Source organism: Elgaria multicarinata, chromosome 13 (genome assembly GCF_023053635.1).
Source record: "Elgaria multicarinata webbii isolate HBS135686 ecotype San Diego chromosome 13, rElgMul1.1.pri, whole genome shotgun sequence".
NCBI lineage: Eukaryota > Metazoa > Chordata > Lepidosauria > Squamata > Anguidae > Elgaria > Elgaria multicarinata.
In genome coordinates, this window is record NC_086183.1 from 4,038,993 (window position 1) to 4,061,198 (window position 22,206).

The following is a 22,206-nucleotide window of genomic DNA, read 5'->3' on the forward strand; positions in this document are numbered from 1 at the left end:
CCTATAACCAAATACAGAAGATGTTCTCATTACCACATTCAATAGAGTTACTGATTTGCAAAGACTACAATTTCTGCCAACTGTCTAGCTGGAAGATAGGATGATTCTCAAACCACTGCACATGGTCAGTGACTCTCAAATGGCTCCAGGGAGCTCTGGGTCCTTTGACAAGTTGTCTGAGAGCAGGGGGTGGGAAACTTGTGGCCCTCCAGATGACTTATTTATTTATTTATTTATTTACTATACCACCCAATAGCCGAAGCTTTCTGGGCAGTTCACAAAAGTCTACAACTTCATCCTCCCTCACAATGGGCTTTGTTAGCTACAGCTAGTTGTAGGTCAAAGTATCTGGAGGGGCACAACTTCTGGGCTGCGTTAGAAGAAGCACTGTATCGACGTATTCCTCTCGACTCGGCACTGGTGAGACCACACCTGGAGTATTGTGAACGATTCTCGGCACCACATTTCCAGAAGGGCATTGACACGTTAGAACGGGTTCAGAGGAGGGCAGCAAAGATGATACAGGGACTTGAAGACAGGCTGAAGGAACTTGGGATGTTCAGTCTGGGGAAAACAAGACTGAGGGGAGACACGTTAGCAGTGTTCAGCTACATAAAAGGATGCCATAGGGAAGATGTTCAAGAACTATTTTCCATGGCCACAGAAATTAGGACCCGGAATAATGGGTATAAGTTACAGCCTCCTAGATTCCAATTAAATATAAGAAAAAACTTCCTGACGGTAAGATCTGTACAACAGTGGAATAGTTTACCTATGGAGGTCGTGGGTTCTCCATCTCTGGAGGTTTTCAAGAGGCTGGTCAGGCACCTCTCACGGAGGGTTTAATCGGATTCCCTGCACGTAGCAGAGGGTTGGACTACATGATCCTTGTAGTCCCTTCCAACTCAACTATTCTATGATTCTGTTACTGTTCTGAAGGCTAGAATTGTTTTTCACCTCATCAATCTATCTCATCCATACTTTTCTTTCATTTCAACCGCCATAAATCTTCCTTTCACTAAGTATTAATCCTGCGTTTATTGATCATTAGAGATTATTTCAATAAAGATTAAGATTTGAGCTATATGGAAATGGACTGAATGTGCGTTTATTTGCCTGGACAGAAACACAGCTCAATGTGTCTTGAGGCCAGAACAACTATTGCTCATGCTAACCTACTTCACAGGATTATTGTGAGGATAAAATTGGTAGAGGGAGAACCAGGCCCGTCACCCTGAGCCTACTGATGAAAGGAAGCATGAAAGTATAATGAATAAATCTGAGCCTGTGGCCTTGCTATAACCCACCATCATAGCTTCCTAAATTTATTTCACTGTATCTGATTGGTCAAAGAAACATTTGCTCTCAGACTGTATGTTGCCTAAATCCATATTTGCTTTCATCAATACCCAGCCAGAGAATGTCTCTGTTAAACTCCAGGCACGTTCTGTTTCAAGAGCAAGTGGCATTCACACTTTAGACCAGCATGTGGGTTTTATGAAGGCGTTCTGACATCTCTCAAAAGCATTTCATAAAGCAGTCACTATAGCAACCAGGCAATGTATTCTTTTAAAATTTAAATGGAAAAGTTCAGTTTCCTAAAGAAAGAAGCTGTCTGTCACATACACAAATCACGAATGAAGACACTCCAGTTTCACAATACAGTGCAGGTGCTTGTGTCACAGGCTCAGAAAAAGGTATATGCAATTTCATTGTTCATAACCAGGTAGCTTACGTGCCAGCTTCCATTTTGTAGATGCAAAGACTGACTGAGACATCAAATGGCTTGCAACCAACATTAGAAAAAAATGGGGCATCCGTTTTTGGATTCAGTTGACTTCTATCATTGCTGCTAAGACATTCTGCACATATTAGACATGCTGCTCATTCTTAAGAACTGCTTTGACCCCAAGCCAGCCACCATCAATGGAACCAGCTACACACCCCATGTATGACACGACCCATTGCAGGCAGAGTCAGCTTCAGACAGTCTCTTTGCATGAAGTACCCACAAGGTTCGGAGGCAAGACCTTATACCACGGGTGGGCAACTTGTGGCTCTCTACAGATGTTTTGGCCTAGAATGCCCATCAGTTCTACTCAGCATAGCCAATGGTGAGGGATGATGGGAATTGGTGGCCAAAATATCTGGAGAGCCTCAGAATGTCCACCCCTACCTTATACAGTTTGCACACACCACCTCTTCCAGATTCGTTTTTGACCATTCATAGCCCACATTTCTATCAAAGTGGTAATGATCAACAAAAATGAAAAAAAAATGGCTAAAACTACTATAAAAGTAAACAGCAGTGTTAAAGCAGATTAAGAAATCCATGTTCAACACTTTCCAAGCTGCCGTAAAAAATCTCATTATGAATCTAGAACCACAGAGATGGAGGGGCCTTTCTAGGCCATCGAATCCAACCCCCTGCACGGTGCAGGAAATCCAGAGCTAGAACATCCTCGATGGCTAAACTGTCTCTGCATGAAGACCTCCAGTGAGGTCTTTTTTTTTTTTTTTACAAAGCTGTACATCTCACTTAAAATGTCAAATGTTAAAAAAGGATGGAGAACCCCTCTAATACTAGACAGTCACAAAATACTTTTGTAAGCCGCCGTGAGAGCCTTTTTTGGCTGAATGGCGGCATAAAAATGCTTAAATAAATAAATAAAAAAAATAAGTCACAATTGTATGCCAACCCCCATTTGAAAGAAACTTTATGCACTCTGCCTCTTAAAGCATCAGCTTTGCCTTCCACCGCCGACATCATAGAATCATAGAATAGCAGAGTTGGAAGGGGCCTACAAGGCCATCAAGTCCAACCCCCTGGGCTTGATCCCAAAGTGCTGAAGCTGCGAGGCATAATTGAAACAAAAACGAAACAAAAGTAATAGAAAATAATAAGTTTCTAGCCTGAAGACTCCAAGAGCAGTTGCGTATATAATGTAGCCTTAATGAGCTAAGCAGCTAGTTGGGACTCTAGAAGACAATTCCAAGTCAGAAGCAAGGAACATCTGCATCCAACCATGCTTTTAGAACAAAGTCTTAGGTATGAGCTCATGCAAACAAACATCCTTTCTGCATTTGTACTTCTGCCTTGATTAGGTACTCACATATGTTAAGTGACGGCAACAGAGGCACAGAAGGTGGGGCTGGAAATCTATCAGGAACCTAGAAATCTGAACCTGACACCCAGTAGTTCTGAAATATTTATTTAGGTCTGTGCAGGGCTAGAGCCTAGACTCTTAGTGTCAACTCATGGGAGGGAAGTGTTTGTACCATTCTTCTAGCCTTGCTCATGGGAAGTATTCAGTATCAAAGAGAAGAGTAAATGCTATGGTTAAATACCAAGAACTCTGCATCATCACAAGGGCAAGATCTTTACATCAATGTGCTACAAGAGGGTTGGTTTTCAGAGAGAATTGAGGAGAAATTACCATGACACACTGGGGCAAGGAGGAGGCAGGGGGAGGAGGGAATAGACAAACCATAGGAGGAGTTATGAGGGCAACCTTAAATGGATGAGCAGACACAGCAGAAGTTGTAATAATCAGCTGGTGAGGGCTTCACTTTGGGAAGTACCTGCAGCTCTTGTCACCAGTGGCTCTGGATCCAAAGGAACCTGTGGGAAAGATGGGGTGTGGATCTGGAAGTAGAGAGGAAGAGTTTGGGAAAGGGGAAGAATCAGATACAGTACATCTGCACAGTGTGATCAGTTTAGTGTTAAAGATTCAGAGATGAGAGAGAGTTAGACATGCTTACGAACGCCTATGTTAGCTTGACAAACCATTCTCAGCATCCATAATCTGAAGCAGAGTTAATAAATAAAAACCTAAACAACCTATCTAGAGGGAACCTCTTTTTCTGTATATATGCTACTTGTGGTGGCTTCTGGTACCCCAAGTCCCAGCCTCCATTTTTACTTTATTTGCAGTGAACAAAGTAACTAAACTAGCTACTCTGAGAAACATGGCTGCTTTACAGGACACCCAAATCCACTTCACGTTCATGTGAAATGCCACAAGGAAACTTGGCATTCAGGAGAGTGGAGTGGTGGTAGGACGTCCCCAGGAGCAACAGAGAAGAACGGTAGGTGGAGGAGATAGAAGGAGGCTGTTCAGACCAGACATTTGGCAGAGCATCCTAGCTGAGTTGATGGCCACAACCAGGCAAAGACACAGGAAACCTAACTAGACACATACTGGAGGAAGAGCAGACGGAGTGGCAAGATGGGGTTTCTATTCACAGGTGTGTGTGTGTGGTGGTGGTGGTGTTTTAAGATTTAGTGAAGGGAGCATACCACCCTGCGTAAAAAGAACCAGAACTCTGTCCCAAGGTAACCCAAATTCTACAATCTGTTTAAATTATACAAAATTAAGATAATTTGTATGATTTGCCTTGCTCCTGCTCATCTAGAGAAAGGTCACTGAAGGCTAGCTGACAACCAACCACTGGAAGATCATATTTAGCTGCTACTCTGTCTTCTGAGATTTCACCAGCATTTCTCGTATACTTTCTAGCATACTCAGGCTAGAATCTTGCTTAAGCAACTAAATCTGGAGATTCACAGAAAATTGAACTGCGCACCCAATACCACATTCTACACTTACTTTAAATGGTTGCAAAACTGCATCTACAACCAGCTCTGCAATTTAAGCAATTTCATTTTGTATTATTATAGGACTGAACCTTTTAGGGATAGAGCCCGTATGAAATAATTTTCCCAGCCCAGATAAAAAGAAATAATTTCAACATACACATGTTCCTTCTCAAACTGCATTGAGCAACCTGACTCAGCTTTACCATCAGACACTTGGAACAAAGGACAAACAATTTCATCATTCTGCTATGTAGTCACAGGATGTTAGTGCAACAGGATATTGTGACGCAGACAAGCCTCCAAGCGGCACACAGGAAGCAGCCTTGACCGAAGGACTCGGAGCTATGCGGAGAGCCTGAAAAAGCTAAACGGCCTTTGCCCTTACTTCCTCTATTTGCCCCTGGTCGTCCCCCCAACCCTCTCTCCCCTCATAGATGCTATTAACTGGAATAAGCTGTCCATGGATCTATTTCTTTGTTTATAGTGGCTCTGTTTCAAGTTTCAGCCAGATTAAAACACCCCATTGTTGGTTACAAAAGGATCATCACTTCCTTAGTGCATTCTGAAACTGCAACATTCCAGAAGGCACAGTACTCATTCCTGTTTAAGTCACATATTTAGACAACTGACATGGTAATAAGTGGATTGAGATGCAACTCAAAACTATATGCCTCAATTTTAGAAAAGGACTTGCTTCTAAGTATGTTTACAATCTGATCAGCTCTCACCTTTGCCTTGCTTCTCCCACACAGGCAATATTCCTCATAAGCAAAGACTTTGTAATAACTGCAATATATACAGCATCTAGCACACGTGGCATTAAATGTCACGACACAGCAATCGTAACAGCTCCACAGACAAACTCAGTCCACCCAGACTCAGGTTATTACAGGCAGGCTCAGAGTGGTTGGGTGAGCGTGTTGCTCAAAGTCAATTTAATTAGATAAAGCCAAAAGAAGAACTAGCCTGTGTGTTCACACAAATGGACTCCCCACAATAAGGATTCTTTGTTGCTGTTTGTGAAACTTCATGCATTGCTCAGCACTGTAGGCTACACGCCTCCTTCGCTGACATTCCGATTCTACAAGATAATTTTCCCTCACCTTAAGGTTGCTCTGACAGCATTTGGGGTGTCTGATGCACTAGCTAGAAGAAGCAAAATACACCTCCCCTCCTCACTGTCGCCAAAGAAGCTGCTTCCCAAACTTGTATTAGGTTCCATTTTCCAAGTTTGGTCTGCTTTGAAATGGCATAAGCTCTACAACAAGTGGATTTTCACTCTACAAGGACACAATAGAAGATTAGCCTCTAGCCTAACATTCCATAACCTTCACCAAAATTGCCAGAACATGAACCAGGAACTGGAAATATGGTTCTGAGACTTAGGCTCAGTGCAGATGTAACTACCAGATCTCTTAGTCATACTTAAGAGTCTCTTCTCCTCTCCAGAATGACCTTCCCCAGGCTTTTTATCAGGGTTTGGGGGTTACCTCTGCACCAGACTTAAGCATGGTTAGCACTAGCTGGGATTCCCACCGTAATCAAGGTTAAAGCAGATTTGCAAATGGTAGATGGGAAACTCTAGTTGGCATTTAACCACGATTAAAGGCTGCTGCAAAAGGTAAGAGGAAACGGCAAGAACCGCCCAGAGAGCTTCGGCTATTGAGCGGTATACAAATGTAATAAATAAATAAATAAATAAAATAAATAAATAAAATAAGAATTTGCACAGAAAGGGGAGAGGGCTGGCCCCAGATCTCATGGTAGAGAGAGATGTTTTAGACTACAACTCCCAGCATTCCTGACCACTGACCATGCTGACTGGAGCTGAAGCACCCAGAGGGTTTGACCTAGCATGGCTCTTCTTATGAGCAGCTAAATAAGGTGTAAACATAAGGTAGCCAGGATGGTGGGGCTTGAATGGCTACATGTCAAGAGGGCTATATATTATCTCCAGGATCAAAGGCTATGTGCCTTTATATACCAGTTGCTGGGCAGTGTGAACATGGGGCCTATTACACTCAGCCCTGCTTGTGAGCAGCTGGCCTGCCACCGTGGACTAGACAGGGCTTTGGTTTGACCCAGCATGGCTCTTCTTATGTTCTTAACAACCACAGTCTCCAGCCAGGAGCTGGCAATACCAGCCCTTTGCTCCAATCTGCCACCTCAATCCTTGCCAAGAGGCTCTAAATTGTTGCTTAAAAAGCCAAGTTAAACAGAAGTCAAGATGTGTTATATTAACAACATGTATCCTGCATTCTCACAGGCGCTGCATTAATAATCTATATGTTCTAAGGAAGAACCTCCAACAATGAGAATACATACATACTTCTTTGGTAGAGAGGTTCTGTGCCCTTAAGGTTGGTCACCCCTTGTGCACAATGTAGCGGTCAGGTTAGACTAGGGTGCATTACCATGTGCATATTATGCCTGTGCTTATGCATTTAAATGGGCTGCCAGTCTGGTACCAAGCTAGGTTTAAGGTGCTGGTATTAGTATACAAAGCCCTATGCAACTGAGGACCAGGCTACCTCCTGTAACAATATCCCAAGGCTCTAAAATATTCAGGAGATGCCCTATGGTCTGTGTTCTGGCTTTAGGGCAACTGAAATGATCAAGGGGCTGGAGCAACTACCCTATGAGGGAAAGTTACCACAGCTGGGATTGTTCAGCTTGGTAAAAAAGGAGGCAAAGGGGAGACACGACAGAGGTGTACAAAATTATGCATGGTGTAGAGAATGTGGAAGGGGTCACCCCTATCCTGCACCTTCACCCCAATGCCCAAATTCCCAGTCGAAGGTTGATTGCTAATCTGGACTGTGGGAGAAATCCTTCTTGGAACCAAAATGTGGCATACACACCAGCACTGAGCATTAGGAAAAACCCATCCACAAAACCATCCCAAGGGAAATTTAAATCAAGAACATTGCCATGCGCATCCACAGTCTCCACACTCACACAGCGGAGGGCCAGGATCTCTTCTCGATCATCCCAGAGTGCAGAACACGGAATAATGGGCTGAAGTTACAGGAAGTCAGATTCCAGCTGGACATGAGGAAAAACTTCCTGACTGTTAAGAGCAGTACGACAATGGAACCAGTTACCTAGGGAGGTTGTGGGCTCTCCCACACTAGAAGTATTCAAGAGGCAGCTGGACAACCATCTGTCAGGGATGCTTTAGGGTGGATTCCTGCATTGAGCAGGGGGTTGGATTCGATGGCCTTGTAGGCCCCTTCCAACTCTGCTATTCTATGATTCTATGAATGATGAGCTCTGGAGTCATTTCTATGTCAAAAAACGACTCAGGATGCCGCTCCATTGAAGCAACATACACACCTCTCCCAAGGAGAGCTCAGTCTGTCTCAGTGCAGGGCAAGCTGCCTCCTTTGCCACGCATCTCCCCCACTTCCAAGGCCCTACCCACCCTTCTATTACAGGAGACATGTGCTTATATTGTCCGGGATGAGGCTCTGCACTTTGGACTATAAATTTGCTTGTAAATTTATAGTCTCACTGCTTGGAGTTTGATGGTTAAAATGCAGGCCTCTCTCCCCACCATACAGAAATTTTAAGCTCCTCTAACAGGTCTATTACTTTCCTATCCCAAGCTTTTCCATTTTTGTCTGCAAAGATATATCTGAATATTGACAGAGGATTCTGGAGAGCATTTGAGGACACACACTCAGTCCACGTGAGGTATTGGCTAAGCCTGTTTGACCTCGCCTGCTTGGCCTCACCACTTCTCTGCAAAAAAGCAAATAAACCTGTGAACGGATCCCATGATGGACACAACCCATAATAAGGAGCACGTGGCCACCAGTATAGCCTTGAGCACTGAGGATCTGCAAACACTGATAGCCAGCCTATGTAATCAGGAACCCCAGGAGCCTCTAATCACACTACTCTTATCAGGTTATCAACTGCAAAATATTCCCCTAATGCCAAGCCAGCTCTCTCCCCTCCCCTCTCCAACCCTCTAGTCTTGTTGCTCCTATTTCCTTTTTGTCCCTTGCCTTTTAAATATAGGCATATTACTCCCAATTGAACCGCCCATAGAGCTTCGGCTATTGGGTGGTATAAAAATGTAATAAATAAATAAATGAATAAATAAATAAATTCTTCTGTACATTTTGGTGGTTTGGATTTGAACTGTTGATTGCATGGCACATGCTCCATTTCAGTGGCAGCCTTCAATGTTACATTAATCATACCATCGAAGACAGCTTGCTGCTTTCTAGGCTACCCCAGAATTAATGTTGTTAGGGCAAGAGCATGGGTATGCCAAAGAGACTTTAAGGACTTTTAGAAAGAGATTCTAGCCAAGCGCCAAAAGTATCAGTCGTGTTTTCTCAAGGAACTGCCATAGAAATATCGTTCAACGCTGAAAACACCACGGGGAGTCTGTCGTAGGCTGATGGGAGTCAGAGGCTACAAGCACACGGGAAGACAGGCGGATGACGTAAAGACACTCGGAAACTGGAAGCCTTTTGAAAAGAAAAGGAAGCAGGCAGGGCTGTGCTGCAGACAGGCAGGCCTTCAAGAAACTAAGAGAGAAGCCCTCCAGTGATGCCACTTTCTGTAGTTCCTCTTAGGAAGCACTGACTTCCTCCAAAACAAAGAGGTGATATTTCTTGCTGCCTTCCCCAACCCAGTACCCTCCAGATGTCTTGGACTGCAACTCCCATCATTCCCAGTCAGCATAGGTATGGGATGGGTGTTGCAGTTCAACAGATCTAGAAGGTGCCAGTTTGGACAAGGATGCCATACTCCAATGGGGTAGTGTGTAGGCAATAAGCCATATACACCAATTGCTGGGGAACATGGGTGGGATACTGTTGCACCTGTGTCTTGCTTGTGGATCTCTGGTCAACAGCTGGTTGGCCACTGTGTCAACAGAGTGTTAGACTAGATGGACCCTTGGTCTGATCCAGCAGGGCTTTTCTTATGTTCTTATGGGGTGACATAAGAGCTCCTATGGACATCCCATTTAAATTAAAACTACACATTGTGACAAATCTATTCTCACCCAGGGAGTCCATGAGATGGAATTCCAGTATCTAGGTGGGTACTAGCCCAACAGTTGTGCCAAGTATTTGTATCAATTTGTATCAACTCTGGAGTCCCACTGATATAGTCTCCCTAGAACTCACATCTCTATACAGGGTTATGCAACCTTGTGTTCCACATTAATCCAGAGTAACTGCCCCACCCCCTCCTTACTCAATCAGGAATGTAGGCTAGTATTTATATGTCGCCCAGATATAGGTACTGAATTGTTGGAAGCTGTTTCTCTTTAGAGTAGACTACTGTAATAGGTTCTATGTGGGGCTGCCTTTGAAGAATACTCAGAAACCAGAACATGGCTATCAGGACAGTTAATGCAGCAAATCCCTCAGAGCATACAACTCAGATTTTGAAACAGCTCCACTGGCTTCCAGGCCCAATTGCAGATCATCTGAAGGGGTGTTTCTGCAGGTTGGGAACATTTACCATCAGCAAACCCCTAAGTCTATCTGCAGCAACAGAACATGGAACCTGAACAAATTTCCCAACTGCCAGAGACCAAGATAACCCCCTCCCACCACCACCCATCCCTATTGTACCTTTTTATTTTAACTGTAAGATGAAAAGCAGGGTGTGATAAAGAAATACAATTTGTTTAAATTATGGTTTTGACTCTTAAAGTTCTAAATTCTCTGGGACCAGGATACTTCAATATGTTCTATGGTGGGTAATTTTAATATTTAATTGTTATATTTAATGTATAAGTTATATTTAATGACATTTATATTAAGCTTATGCTGTGAGCTCCCTTGTGCTTTTAATTCAGGTTTGTAAAGAGCCACACGTCCAGTACAAATCAATCTTCAGGTGATCAGAGAATGGATGGGGTGAGGGGGGTGGTATTTTTCCCTCTACACTAACAAATGACCATCAGAGCTTTGTGTGTGCAGAATGGCCACTAAATGTTTTTTGTGGGCTAGAAGCATTTTGGGGCTTACTTGCAAAACTGCTTGAGCCTCCACAAATGACAGTCTGACCAGGTCGTTAAAGACATGTCCTACATTAAGTGATTATGAAGACCTGGCCAGGACTTAAAACAAACGCAAGGATGCTGCCTTGCATTGTGTGCTATATTTGTTTATTATGTTTTGTTGTTATTCTTTGCAAACCACCTTGGGATTTATTTCAAGCGAGAAGCAGTGTATCAGTATTGCTAATAAATAAAAATAAATAAAAAGTGGTGACATGACACCCAGGCAGGCTCACAGCCACCTCTCCGGTTACTCACATTAAGCAAGAATTGCCTCCAAGGGACAAGAAAGAATGAAAGGGGAACTTTGCTCTTTTGTTCCCTCATAGGCAGAAAGGACAGCAGGCTGCGCATACAAGTAGGGCTTGCATGTTCTGCAAGGTTATCTTCAGGCTGCACCAAGGCAAGACTGCGAGGCCATCTCTGCTCACCTACAGTACTGAGAATATGGAGTAAGGAAATTTCTCGTCTCCACCCCCACTACCCCTGAGCTCGGTTTCTGAAATCGTGCTCTGGAAGGCCATTGTTTGAGAAACGCATACATGGGCATGCAGAATTCATTTGTCTGGATCTTGGCCTAGAGGTTTTGAAGTCCAAGGTGACTCACATACAGAGAAAAAGGGGCAGACACACATCGTCAAAAATGCAAGCAGAGGGATCAGAAGCTTCACACAGCAGAGATGCACCAGGAGTTTCTGCTTTCCAGGAAATCCACCCCAGAAATAGATCCTTCTGCTGGAAGCAGGAATGGGACTGGCTTAAGTCAAAAAGTCGCTTGTTTAAGCTCATACACAGTAATCTGGAATGCAGCTAGTGTTTCACAAATTTTGCATAGCATTTTCAAGATGTCAGCAGTCTCCTGAATACAGTTTGTTGAAATATGCTTCTAGATTTATAGGCTCCTCAACTGTAATCTATACTTTTCTGCCTACCCTTAAGCTTAAGAGCCTTTGATTCAAGAAAGAAAACAGAAGGCAACCACGTTCTACTTTATGGCCAGCTGCTTTGACCACTCACTAGACTGCTGACCCACAAGCAAGGAGCAGGTGCCTGCAGGATGAACACTGCCAGATAGCTCAAGCAAACAGGCCAAGAGAAAGCCCAAAAGCTCAATTTCTCAAGCTAGTTTGACTGTTTGAGAGAGAGAGAGAGAGAGAGAGAGAAACTTCTTCTCAACCTCAGATATGGCAATCTGCCATGGCATGAGCAAAATTCTTCCAAAAGCAGTTTGGGAGATATCTTGAGTCAGCCTTCTTGGGAACTCTTTCATAGAATCATAGAATAGTAGAGTTGGAAGGGGCCTGAAAGGCCATCGAGTCCAACCCCCTGCTCAATGCAGGAATCCACCCTAAAACATCCCTGACAGATGGCTTTCCAGCTGCCTCTTGAATGCTTCTAGTATGGGAAATCACAGGCATCTAGAAAATGGAGGGGGGGAGAACTGGGGCTGCTTTACCAATATTTTTGCTTGTGATGCTTCTAGATATGAAGTTCACAAACTTCTCTGCAACCATAAGAGCTAGAAATGTGTGGCACTTAAGAACAGAAAGCTAGAACACTTGAGACGCTTAGCAACAGCCTAGCCCTAGGACAACCCAGAGCTAGGCTCCAGATGGCCCAAACTCCCCATGGCTGACATTTTAGTGAATTACACACAGAAGTTCATCTCTCTCTTCTGATGCTGCCTTGCCATAAGAACTGTCCTTATCAGCATGCGAATAGAATTAATTCCTAACCCGCCTTCTCTAGCTACAGTATTTATAATAGTCTGTGTTGTCATTTTGCCCAGTTGATGCCATTATGTAACAAACCGCATACAGCACCCGCTTAATTATGTGTGGGTTTCCTCCCTCCCTACAAAAACGCCAATGAGCTGGCAACATTCCTCCCCCCAAAATTCTCCAGTAAGAGGGAGCGTTTTTGACACCTGTTTGCTTTTCATCCCTTGCCCGACTCAGGAGGCGCTGCACAACCACACATCTATAAGGAGCAAGCATTTCTGACAAAGGAACCTGCAGTCCATGCAGCAGCATCCTGTTACCACAGTTAGTGAAGACGATCTGAAATTCACAGCACTTGCTGCCTGAAGCAACATGACGGTATTAGTAATAAAAAGAACGCTTACGCGTACACCTATATTATTTATTACCACGAGCAAGCACCCAACACAAGGTATCTTCCACACCGTTGGCAGAATCATATCTCATATATCCAGCCTTTCGCCACTTTTGCTTCTGTAGGACAACCAAGCTCATAGCATCGATTCCCTCCCAAACCCACAATACATTTACAGATACCGCATGTTACCTTTAGCCTGACAGTCTGCACAGTATTTGTTCTCCTCTTCTAGCAGCAGGTTGGCAAGGACAGCCTGATACCTGTCCACATCCCGGACCGATTTGCCTGTCATTGCAGATAAGAGATGGCTCCGCAGGAGCGAGGAAGGGGGGGGGGGAAGGGGTGGTTTTAAGGGAGAGACGCACTTTCCTTCCCTAGTTTTCTTGAGCAGGCCTCTCCGGGCTGTCACCCTTCTGATAGAAGTGCCCCGCGCCCAAAAGTTCAGCTGCCAGACCACATCACCACGACCCTAGCGAGAGCTAAGCCGTCCCTGGGCTCCCGACGACGCTTGCTCCCTTTCTCCTTGCCCAAGCGGCCTTCCGTAACGCTCAGCTAAGCCCCCCCTCCCGCACCGCACCCCAACTGACACACGCCGCGTGTTCAACACCTGCACAGGCCTCCCCCCCGCTTGAAGTCATGCCCCGGAAACGCACTCACGGGCCACACGCGACAAAAGGGCGACTGACGCTCCCAGGCCCGAGCTCGGGCGAGCCCCCTCCCACGACACCAGCGAAGCCAAAGCTCCTCCACCACGACCACCACCACCAGCAGCTCAGTTTGCAACTCCTGAGCCCCTGTGCAGCCAGTCCCACCGGCTGGGCTCCCCAGAACCAGGCGCGCCAAAACCCCGGGAAGAGAGAAGGGCCAAAACCCCGGGAAGAGAGAAGGGCCGGAAGGCAGCCCAAGGCCACGCGGGGCGGGGCGGGTCTCCAGTCGCCCCAAACCACAGCCGAGCCCCCTCCTCTTAAAGGGGCTTCCCCCCTTCCCTAGCACACAGGCACGAGAGGGGGGGCCCAGGCGCAGCCGCGTGCCTCTCCAGCACCCCCTCACTTCACCCACACGCACCCCCAAATTGAGGGGAGGGGGCTTCCCCGCTGAAAGCCAAGTCCAGGGAGGAAGAGAAAAAGCCCCCTGCCGCTAAAACGCCCCCCAAAACTCCAGCGCCTCGGCAGCCCCCCACCACCACCACACCCACACCTCACCCCCCAACAACTAATTCTGAGGCCCTGGCCGCCCCCTCCTCAAAAGCTGAGGAGGCCCTGAGGCCCCACAGACAGACAGACACCCACAAGCCCTCCCGGCCCCTCCTCTTCAGCCTGGGCCTCTAAAGGCGGGTGGGGAGAAAGGGGGGCAGGCAGAAAGACCCTCCCCCACTCCCCGTGGCGGTGGGCAAAGGGAGAAGCAGGCAGGCAAGGAGGGAAGAAAGGCACAAGGAGCGTGCCTGCGTGCGCGCGCGCGCCCGCCGGCGTCTCCAGGCAGCGATGGACTGCGCCCCCCGTTGCTGCGAAGGCGCGCGCGTAGCCGCTCGTGGTTTCCGGCTCCAGCGGGGCGGGGGGAGGAAGGAAAGCGGGGCTGCCAGCTAAGCCACGCCCGCTTCTTGTGCGTGCCTTTGTTGTTGTTGTTGTTTAACCCCTCCGCCTCCGTTAATTCGAGGAGGAGGAGGCTGCAGAGGCTCGCGCCGCGAGGGGAGCCAATCGAAAGCGGGTAGGCGGAACAGGGGCGGGGCGTAGTCTATGGGGCACGTGCGAGGCCTGATGAATGAATCAATGAATGAGCGAATGTATGAATGGGGGAGAATGGGAGGGAGGAGAGCAGAAAGGAATAATAAATTGGGAACGGTGCTGCGGGAGAAAGCGTAAACAACCACCACAACAATAATAACCAAAATCCACGTTAGTGTAACAGCTTTATTTCGCCAACTTGGAATTGTTTTCTATGTTATTGTAAAGCGCCTCGATGCCGGGAATGGTGAGGCGGCGCTAGAAAAATGCTTTAAATAAATAAATAAATAAATAAATAAATAAATATAAATAAATAAATAAAGGTCAGCAAAAATATGCAAACTTTCGAAAACTCCGGATCTCTTCGTCAGGCAAGACGTTGCAAAAAGCTGGGAGAAGAGGGATGGGACAAGAGGGATGAGGATAATTTTCTAAAAATAAATAAATGACTCAATGGTGAATTCACAGTGGGTGGGTTCACGCGATCACGGGGAGGATGGGGTGGGAGTGGGGAAGGGCATAAGAAAAGCTGAATCAGACCAAGGGACTGTCTAGTCCAGCATTCTGTTCACTCCATGGCCAACCAGCTGCCTGTGGGAAACCGACAAGCAGGACATGAATGCAACAGTACCCTCCCACCCATGTTCCTCGACAACTGGTGAACCTTGGCATACTGCCTGTGATACTGGAGGCAGCATAGAACTAGTAGCCATTGATGGACGTCTCCTTCATGAATTTGTCTAACTCCCTTCTAAAGCCATCTAAATCGCTGGCCATCAATACGTCTTGAGGTAGTGAATCCCATAGTTTATCTAGGCGCTGTGTGAAGGTGCTTCCTTTTATCTGTTTGGAATCTTCATGGGATGACCCTCCCTGCACATGCAGTTGCTGGGGGTGGGGGAGATAAACCTCACCTTCCCCACCCCATGTTGCTCCACTGAGGGCTGGGGAACAGCTGAGCAGTGTGGTTTAATTTTTTGGCTAAAGGATGATATGGAAATGTAATGAATAAATAAAGGACCTGCTGCTGCTTGCTCTCTTCCAATCGTAGATGGTTTGGAGAAGAACTCAGAGGAATGGAGTCCATAAAGGTGCCAACAGTACATTTGGAAAAACAAGCATTATGATTAGTTGGGGCTAGAAATGCCCCTCTATTAAACAAAAAGCTGTGTCATGCTTGGCGGAAGGGAACCAAGCACAGTGAAAATGGGGGACACAGGCAAAAGCGAATTTCATAGTACAGGACACGGACTAATGGGCTTTAGTTACAGGAAGCCAGATTCTGGCCGGCCATCAGAAAAAAACTTCCTGACTATTAGAGCAGTACGACAATGGAACCAGTTACCTAGGGAGGTGGTGGGCTCTCCCACACTAGAGGCCTTCAAGAGGCAGCTGGACAACCATCTGTCAGGGATGCTTTAAGGTGGATTCCTGCATTGAGCAGGGGGAGGGGGTTGGACTTGATGGCCTTATAGGTCCCTTCCAACTACGATTCTATGATTTATAAACACACACACCTGCTTCGGAGTCTTTTTGTTTTTGTGGAGCATGTGGGGTGGGAACAAGGCAAGCAACAGCAGCACACAGGATGAGAAATGCACACTGAGATAGAGGAGACACAGTGAGTGCTGGGCAAGAAAATGGTAGATGGTTATGAGGGTCTGGCGATAAGAGAGAGAATGGGTGTTTAGGAGGGGTGGGGTGGGAGGTCACCGCCCCTTATTATTATTATTTATTGCATTTTTATACCGTCCAATAGCCGAAGCTCCCTGGGCGGTTCACAAAAAATAAAATAATTCAAAGTGTAAAACAGTATAAAAACATGATATAAAATACACATTAAAACGAATTATAACATACCATACATGATTAAAACATCCTGAACACATTCTAAAATTTCACTGGATAGGCCTGCCGGAATAGATCAGTCTTTATTGCTTTTTTAAATTCTAAAAGACTGTCAAGTTGACGAATCTCCTCCGGCAGGCCATTCCACAGTCTGGGAGCAGCAGAAGAGAAGGTCCTCTGGGTAACAGTTGTTAATCTATTTTTTGCTAGCTGAAGTGGATTCTTCCCAGAGGACCTGAGTGTGCGGGGAGAAGGTGATCTCGCAGGTAGCCTGGACCCAAACCATGTAGGGCTTTAAAGGTAATAACCAACACTTTGTACTTCGCCTGGAAACTAATTGGCAGCCAGTGAAGAGATTTTAAAACTGGTGTAATGTGGTCCCCCCTAGGTGTACCAGTGACCAGCCTGGCTGCGATATTTTGGACTAATTGAAGTTTCCGGACTAGGCACAGAGGTAGCCCCATGTAGAGCGCATTACAGAAGTCAAGCATCGAAGTTACCAGTGCGTGCACTACCGTCTTTAGGTCTTCCAACTCTAGGAAGGGGCGCAGCTGGCGTATCAGCTGAAGCTGATAGTAGGCACTCCTGGCCGTCGCATCTATCTGGGCTGTCATTTGGAGCAACGGATCCAGGAGCACCCCCAAGCTGCGAACACAGTCTTTCAGGGGGAGTGTAGCCCCATCCAGAACTGGCTGACACACCTCCAAACCTAGGTCAGAGCCCTTGACAGCAAGCACCTCCGTCTTATCTGGATTCAGCTTCAGTTTGTTTTTCCTCATCCAGCCCATTACTGCCTCCAAGCATTCATTCAGAGGAGACACACTATCCTTAGCTGATGCTGTTATTGAAGGCATAGAGAAATATATTTGGGTGTCATCAGCATACTGATAGCACCCCGCCCCATGCCTCTGGATGATCTCTCCCAGCGGTTTCATGTAAATATTAAATAGCGTTGGGGAAAGGATGGCACCTTGCGGTACACCACACAGCAGCTCCTTTTTTGAGGAGCAGCTATCCCCAAGCATCACCATCTGGAACCTGCCCGAGAGGTAGGACTGGAACCACCGAAGGACAGTGCCTCCAATTCCCAATCTCCTCAGGCGATCCAGAAGGATACCATGGTCAATGGTATCGAAAGCCTCTGAGAGGTCCAAGAGTACCAGCAGGGACACACTCCGGCATACTCAGGCATAGATCATCCGCTAAGGCGACCATGGCGGTCTCAACTCCATATCCTGCTCTAAAGCCAGTTTGAAATGGGTCTAGAAAATCTGTGTCATCCAAAACTGCTTGGAGTTGGTGAGCAACCGCCCTCTCGATCACCTTGCCCAGAAATGGAAGATTTGATACTGGTTGATAGCTGTTAAGATCCAGAAGGTCCCGGGAGGTCTTTTTTAGAAGTGGCCGTACCACCGCTTCTTTTAAACATGATGGAAAACTCCCCTCCCTGAGAGATGCATTAATAATACATTGTAGTTGTAATCTAACTGCATCTCCTCCCTGGGCGACCAACCAAGAAGGACAGGGATCGAGAGGGCAAGTCGTCTTCCTCACTCTTCCAAGCAGCTTGTCCACGTCCTCGGTACTCACCAACTGAAACTGATCCAGTGTTTCACTGCTTGCGGAGTTGCTGGACACTCCATTGTCAGCTTCTGGTATAATGCGTGTGTCTAAGTCGGCTCTTATCCGAGAGATTTTATCTGTGAAATGATCATTAAATGCATCACAGCAAACTACCGAAGGCTCTAAAGTCGGGTTCAGGGGTGAAGGTGTCTGCGTTAGACCCCTCACCACCCTGAACAGTTCAGCTGGACGCGAATTCGCAGACGCAATGTGGGCAGAGAAGAAAGCTTTCTTTGCTGCACATATTGCCACCCCATAGGAACGAAGATGTTCTCTATGCCGTGCCCCTGCTCCTAGTAAGAAACCACCCCTGGATCACATTGTTGATTCTTTTATTTTTATCTGAAAAATTGACCGTGGAGTCTAGGCCTAATTTATTTTATTATGAATCATTATTATTAACATTATTGTTAATAATTTTATATATAACACGTTTGCTGCTAAAAAGCCATACAACAATTTAATCAATACAACCCTAAAACCCTAAAAACAAGAACATAAACAATAGGGTGGGGGACATTAAAACGACACATTCTACACATGTCTACATTGTGTGTTCTGTGTGTAGATATACTAACATGTTCCACGCATGGACACCAGAGATGGGGCAGGAGTGTCTTGACTACCCACTGTGTATATTGGCTGGGTCCAGCTCAAGTTGTATTTGCCCCCTTGAGTGGAACTAAGTATGACAAAGAACTCCTGCTGCCTGGTGATGAGACCACCCCTCCTCTCCCCTAACCTGTGTAGTATGGAAATGAATGACATGAAATCATGCTGTGTGTTTTCTTGCCCACGCCCCCTCCCTATTCCATGTCAGCCCACAATGTGGATCAAAGGTGGAAACATACCTGATGACGTCACATGTTTCCATCACTAGAATTTGTGAGGAAGAAGTGGATTGGGGGGGGGGCTTCAATGCAGGGTTGTTGTTTTTGGTGGCTGCCCCATTTGCCTTCGTCTCTTGTGGATCTGTTGGTTGTTACTGTCTTTCTTAAACCTTGGGAAGGCTTTTAGGTGTAAATCAAAAGCACTGGGGAAAAACCTGGACTGATCTGTGGCTCGATCTCTTCCCACCTCTGGAGCCTCTGAGATCTCTTCCCGTCTCTGGATTCTGATCATCCTTTCCAGAGCTCGGCCTTTCGAAGGAGCTGGATGCATGCCACTTTCTCCCGGTGACTGCTGCTGCCTGGCTTCCTGCAAAGGAAAGGCATGGCTTTAACCAGATTAGCCTTACGAGGCACGTCTTAAGAGGATTCAAGGCGGACTTGCTTGCTTGCAGGCCAAAGCCTATCAGTGAACCGTGATCTGGGTTAGAGCGCTGGAAGAGCTGGCAGGGCAGGTGGAGGAAGGCGGCGGAGAGACCAGTGCCTCTGGTGTCAGTGGGGCTGTGGACCTGCTCTGGGACTCGGATGGAGCTCTCCAAGGCGCTGGGCCCGACCCCCAAAATAGGTTCAGCACCTTGGAGCACTCCTTTAGAGTTCTGGCTGGTTCTGACTGAAACCCAGAGTGGATCCACAGCCCCACTGATATGGGAGCCAGCAGCCTTTATTGGGTGAAGGGTAGGTCTGGATGTTGCCCCCTGGGCTGATGCCATGGACGATGGCTGGAGTACGTAGGGTGCCTGCTTTCATTTAAGAGCATCGCTGCCCTGCCAGAGCAAAATGGAAACCTGGGGCAGTATCCAATATTAGTACTACGTAGAGTAGACCCATTGAAATGAAGGCAACTCATTCATTTCAACACCTCTGCTATATGTAGGACCAACAGTGGATTCTACCCATAGCATTTCTTTCCACAAAACATCTAATGAATATTTTGTGGCTGAAGACCTTTTTATTCTCTCAGTATTTTAACACTTAATTTTAACTTAAATTTAAATTTTACTGTTCTAACTCTGTATTTTAATCTTATATCAATTTTGCTGTGTGGTTTTATCCTGGTTGTGCTTTTTATACTGTATTTTGTAATTGTGCTTGTAACATGTTGGTTGCTTTATTATGGTTTTAATTTTTGTGAACCACCCAGAGAGCTTCGGCTATTGGGCGGTATAAAAATGTAATAAATAAAATAATAAATAAATAATCCCCCACAAAAAGGGATCCCTCATTCCGGCAACCTCACAGGGACACCCAAACAGGGGTGAACTGGCTCCAGCTGTTGCTGTGGACGGTCTCTGCTTCCTGGCAACTGTTCCTGGCAACGCAGTGTCCATATTGTGACCCTACTTCTGCCTTTGTTTTCCTCCTCCAGGTCCTGGGGAGTTAAATCTCTCCAGGGTTGGGCAGGAGAAAGCAGCTTCATTTGAGTGCACATGGAAGTTGTGGAGGCTGATACATAAGAAAGAATACTGAGATCTCAAAGAATCCCCAGCCTGCCGTTTCATGTGCTGCAGCAGCTGAGGTATATTCTAAATCGCCAAAAACGCATTGTAGGGCAATTCAGTCTTCCTTTGTTTTTTCTGACCCAAAGTCTATCAATAACCAAAGAAAACATCCCCCTCTTACCTTTTAAATCAGTGCAAAACAGGATGTTGTGGACTCGATGAATCTGGCATGTGACAGGCAAAGCAGAGCTTCGAGCTCTGTGTAATGATTGGTAAAGGTATGAGGAAAGGGACGTGAACAAGGCCTCATTGACCCCGAGCAGGATATTCCACGATGAAAGCGGTATATAAAAGGCAGGAGCCACACCAAGCAGGGATACAGAGGTACGTGTCAATGGGCCCATGCCACTATGAAGCAGTAGTGTGGCTCCTACCTTTTATATACCGCTTTCATTGTCCAATATCCTGCTTGGTGTAGATTAGGCCCAAGACTATTTTCATCTGTCAAGCCTTGGAGGGGATGCAGCTGCCACTTTAAAAAAAGGCCGCCTGCATAGCCCAGCTGGATTGCGCTGCACACGGCACTGTGGAGCATCTCCTTTACAGTGGCTATTGGGAGGCAGTGCAGCATAGTGGTTAGATTAATGTCAGGCTAGGAGCGGGAAGTCCCGTTTCACTGGGTGCCCTCGGGCAAGTCACTCTCTCTCAGCCTAGCCGACCTCAATGAAAATTCAGCACAGCCCTCTATCTTCCTAAGACCCGATTCAAAGTGCTGGTATTGACATTTAAAGCCATAAACAGTTTGGGGCCAGGTTTTTATTTATTGTACTTTTTTGCTCTCCCAGATTCCACCAAAATTTACAGATTAGTTTCCACAGAAATTAACATTTTCTGGGCCATCCAGTCTGGGCTCCAAAATGGAGCCTGGAACAGGTGCTGGGCCTGCCATATGCACAGGTCTCCAGCACAATGTGGTGTCAATTTGTGACATTCGGGGCCTGTGTGGGCATGCACTGCCAGGCCCAAGAGAGGGTCTGGCCATATTGGAACCTGCTTGGTCTGTAAAAGAGATTCCATTCTGGTTGATTTCCAGGTAACTAAACCGGTTTGGGGGCTGATGGCACAGAGATAGCCCTGACTGTACAGCATCACGTTCATGTCATGGCTTTCCTGGTCTTGGAGAATCCTCTGGTGGTGCTTGTCCAGTACTATTTGGAAGGTGTTCTGGAGTGTGAAGATATGAACCTACCCAGCCTTTTGCCAGCAAGCTATTCTGCTTGACTGCATGTTAGTTATCCCAGTGAGCTGGGGGACTAAGAGATTCGGCCGCTCTGGCTCTGAAGCTGGCATTTTGGAGTGGCCTCCTGGTCCTTGTCACACACACACACACACACACACACACACACACACACACACACACACACTCCTCCTCGCCTCCTTCTGCTGGGCAGCAGCTGCAGCCCCAAGGATGAGGATCAAAGGTTGCTCTCTACCTCCACCTGGAGGCGAAAGGAGAATCTTGCCTGCCTTCCTCTGCAGGGTGAGACTCAGGAGCGGTTCGTGCTCAGCCAGCAGCATCAGGAAACCGACCCCCAAACCTCCGATTCTATGCAAGGCTAATTTTGCAACGTGCCGATCTTGCGGAAGCTTTGCTTGCAGAATTTCAGTTTTATGGACGTGGAGGGAAAAGGTGCAAGCTGAAATGTGCACTGCGCAAACATGCCGGCCTGCTCTGAAATAAGCAGAAATGACACGTCGGTTTTATTAGTAATTAAGAGTGTGCAGATCAGGGGAAGCCATTGGCCAGTTGTTGAGATGGTGGTGGAAGGTTATTGTTGACATCAGCAAAATATGGCACTTGAGAGAGGCACAAGGGCAAAAGTAAAGGTCCCTGCCCTGAGGGGATTACAGTGTAAATCAGAGCTTTCCAAACTGT

At 46.4% G+C, this 22,206-nt stretch overlaps 2 protein-coding genes across 4 annotated transcripts in view; one reads left to right on the forward strand and one right to left on the reverse strand.

The window, feature by feature from the left end:
• The window catches only part of SMAP2 (small ArfGAP2), a 42,094-nt gene extending 28,198 nt beyond the window's left edge, over positions 1–13,896 (reverse strand). The window contains exon 1 of one of the 2 annotated variants that reach the window (XM_063140684.1): positions 12,942–13,896. In XM_063140684.1, coding sequence (XP_062996754.1) covers positions 12,942–13,044 — 103 coding nt within the window. In that variant the 5' untranslated portion in view covers positions 13,045–13,896. Of the gene's footprint in view, positions 1–3,582; positions 3,662–12,941 lie in introns of those variants that run through there. The other variant, XM_063140685.1, reaches the window with a different exon arrangement.
• A 6,602-nt stretch (positions 13,897–20,498) lies between these two features.
• The window catches only part of COL9A2 (collagen type IX alpha 2 chain), a 69,229-nt gene continuing 67,521 nt past the window's right edge, over positions 20,499–22,206 (forward strand). Inside the window, exon 1 of one of the 2 annotated variants that reach the window (XM_063140218.1) lies at positions 20,499–20,548. The gene's annotated coding sequence lies outside the window, so the exon portion shown is untranslated. Of the gene's footprint in view, positions 20,655–22,206 lie in introns of both variants that reach the window. The other variant, XM_063140216.1, reaches the window with a different exon arrangement.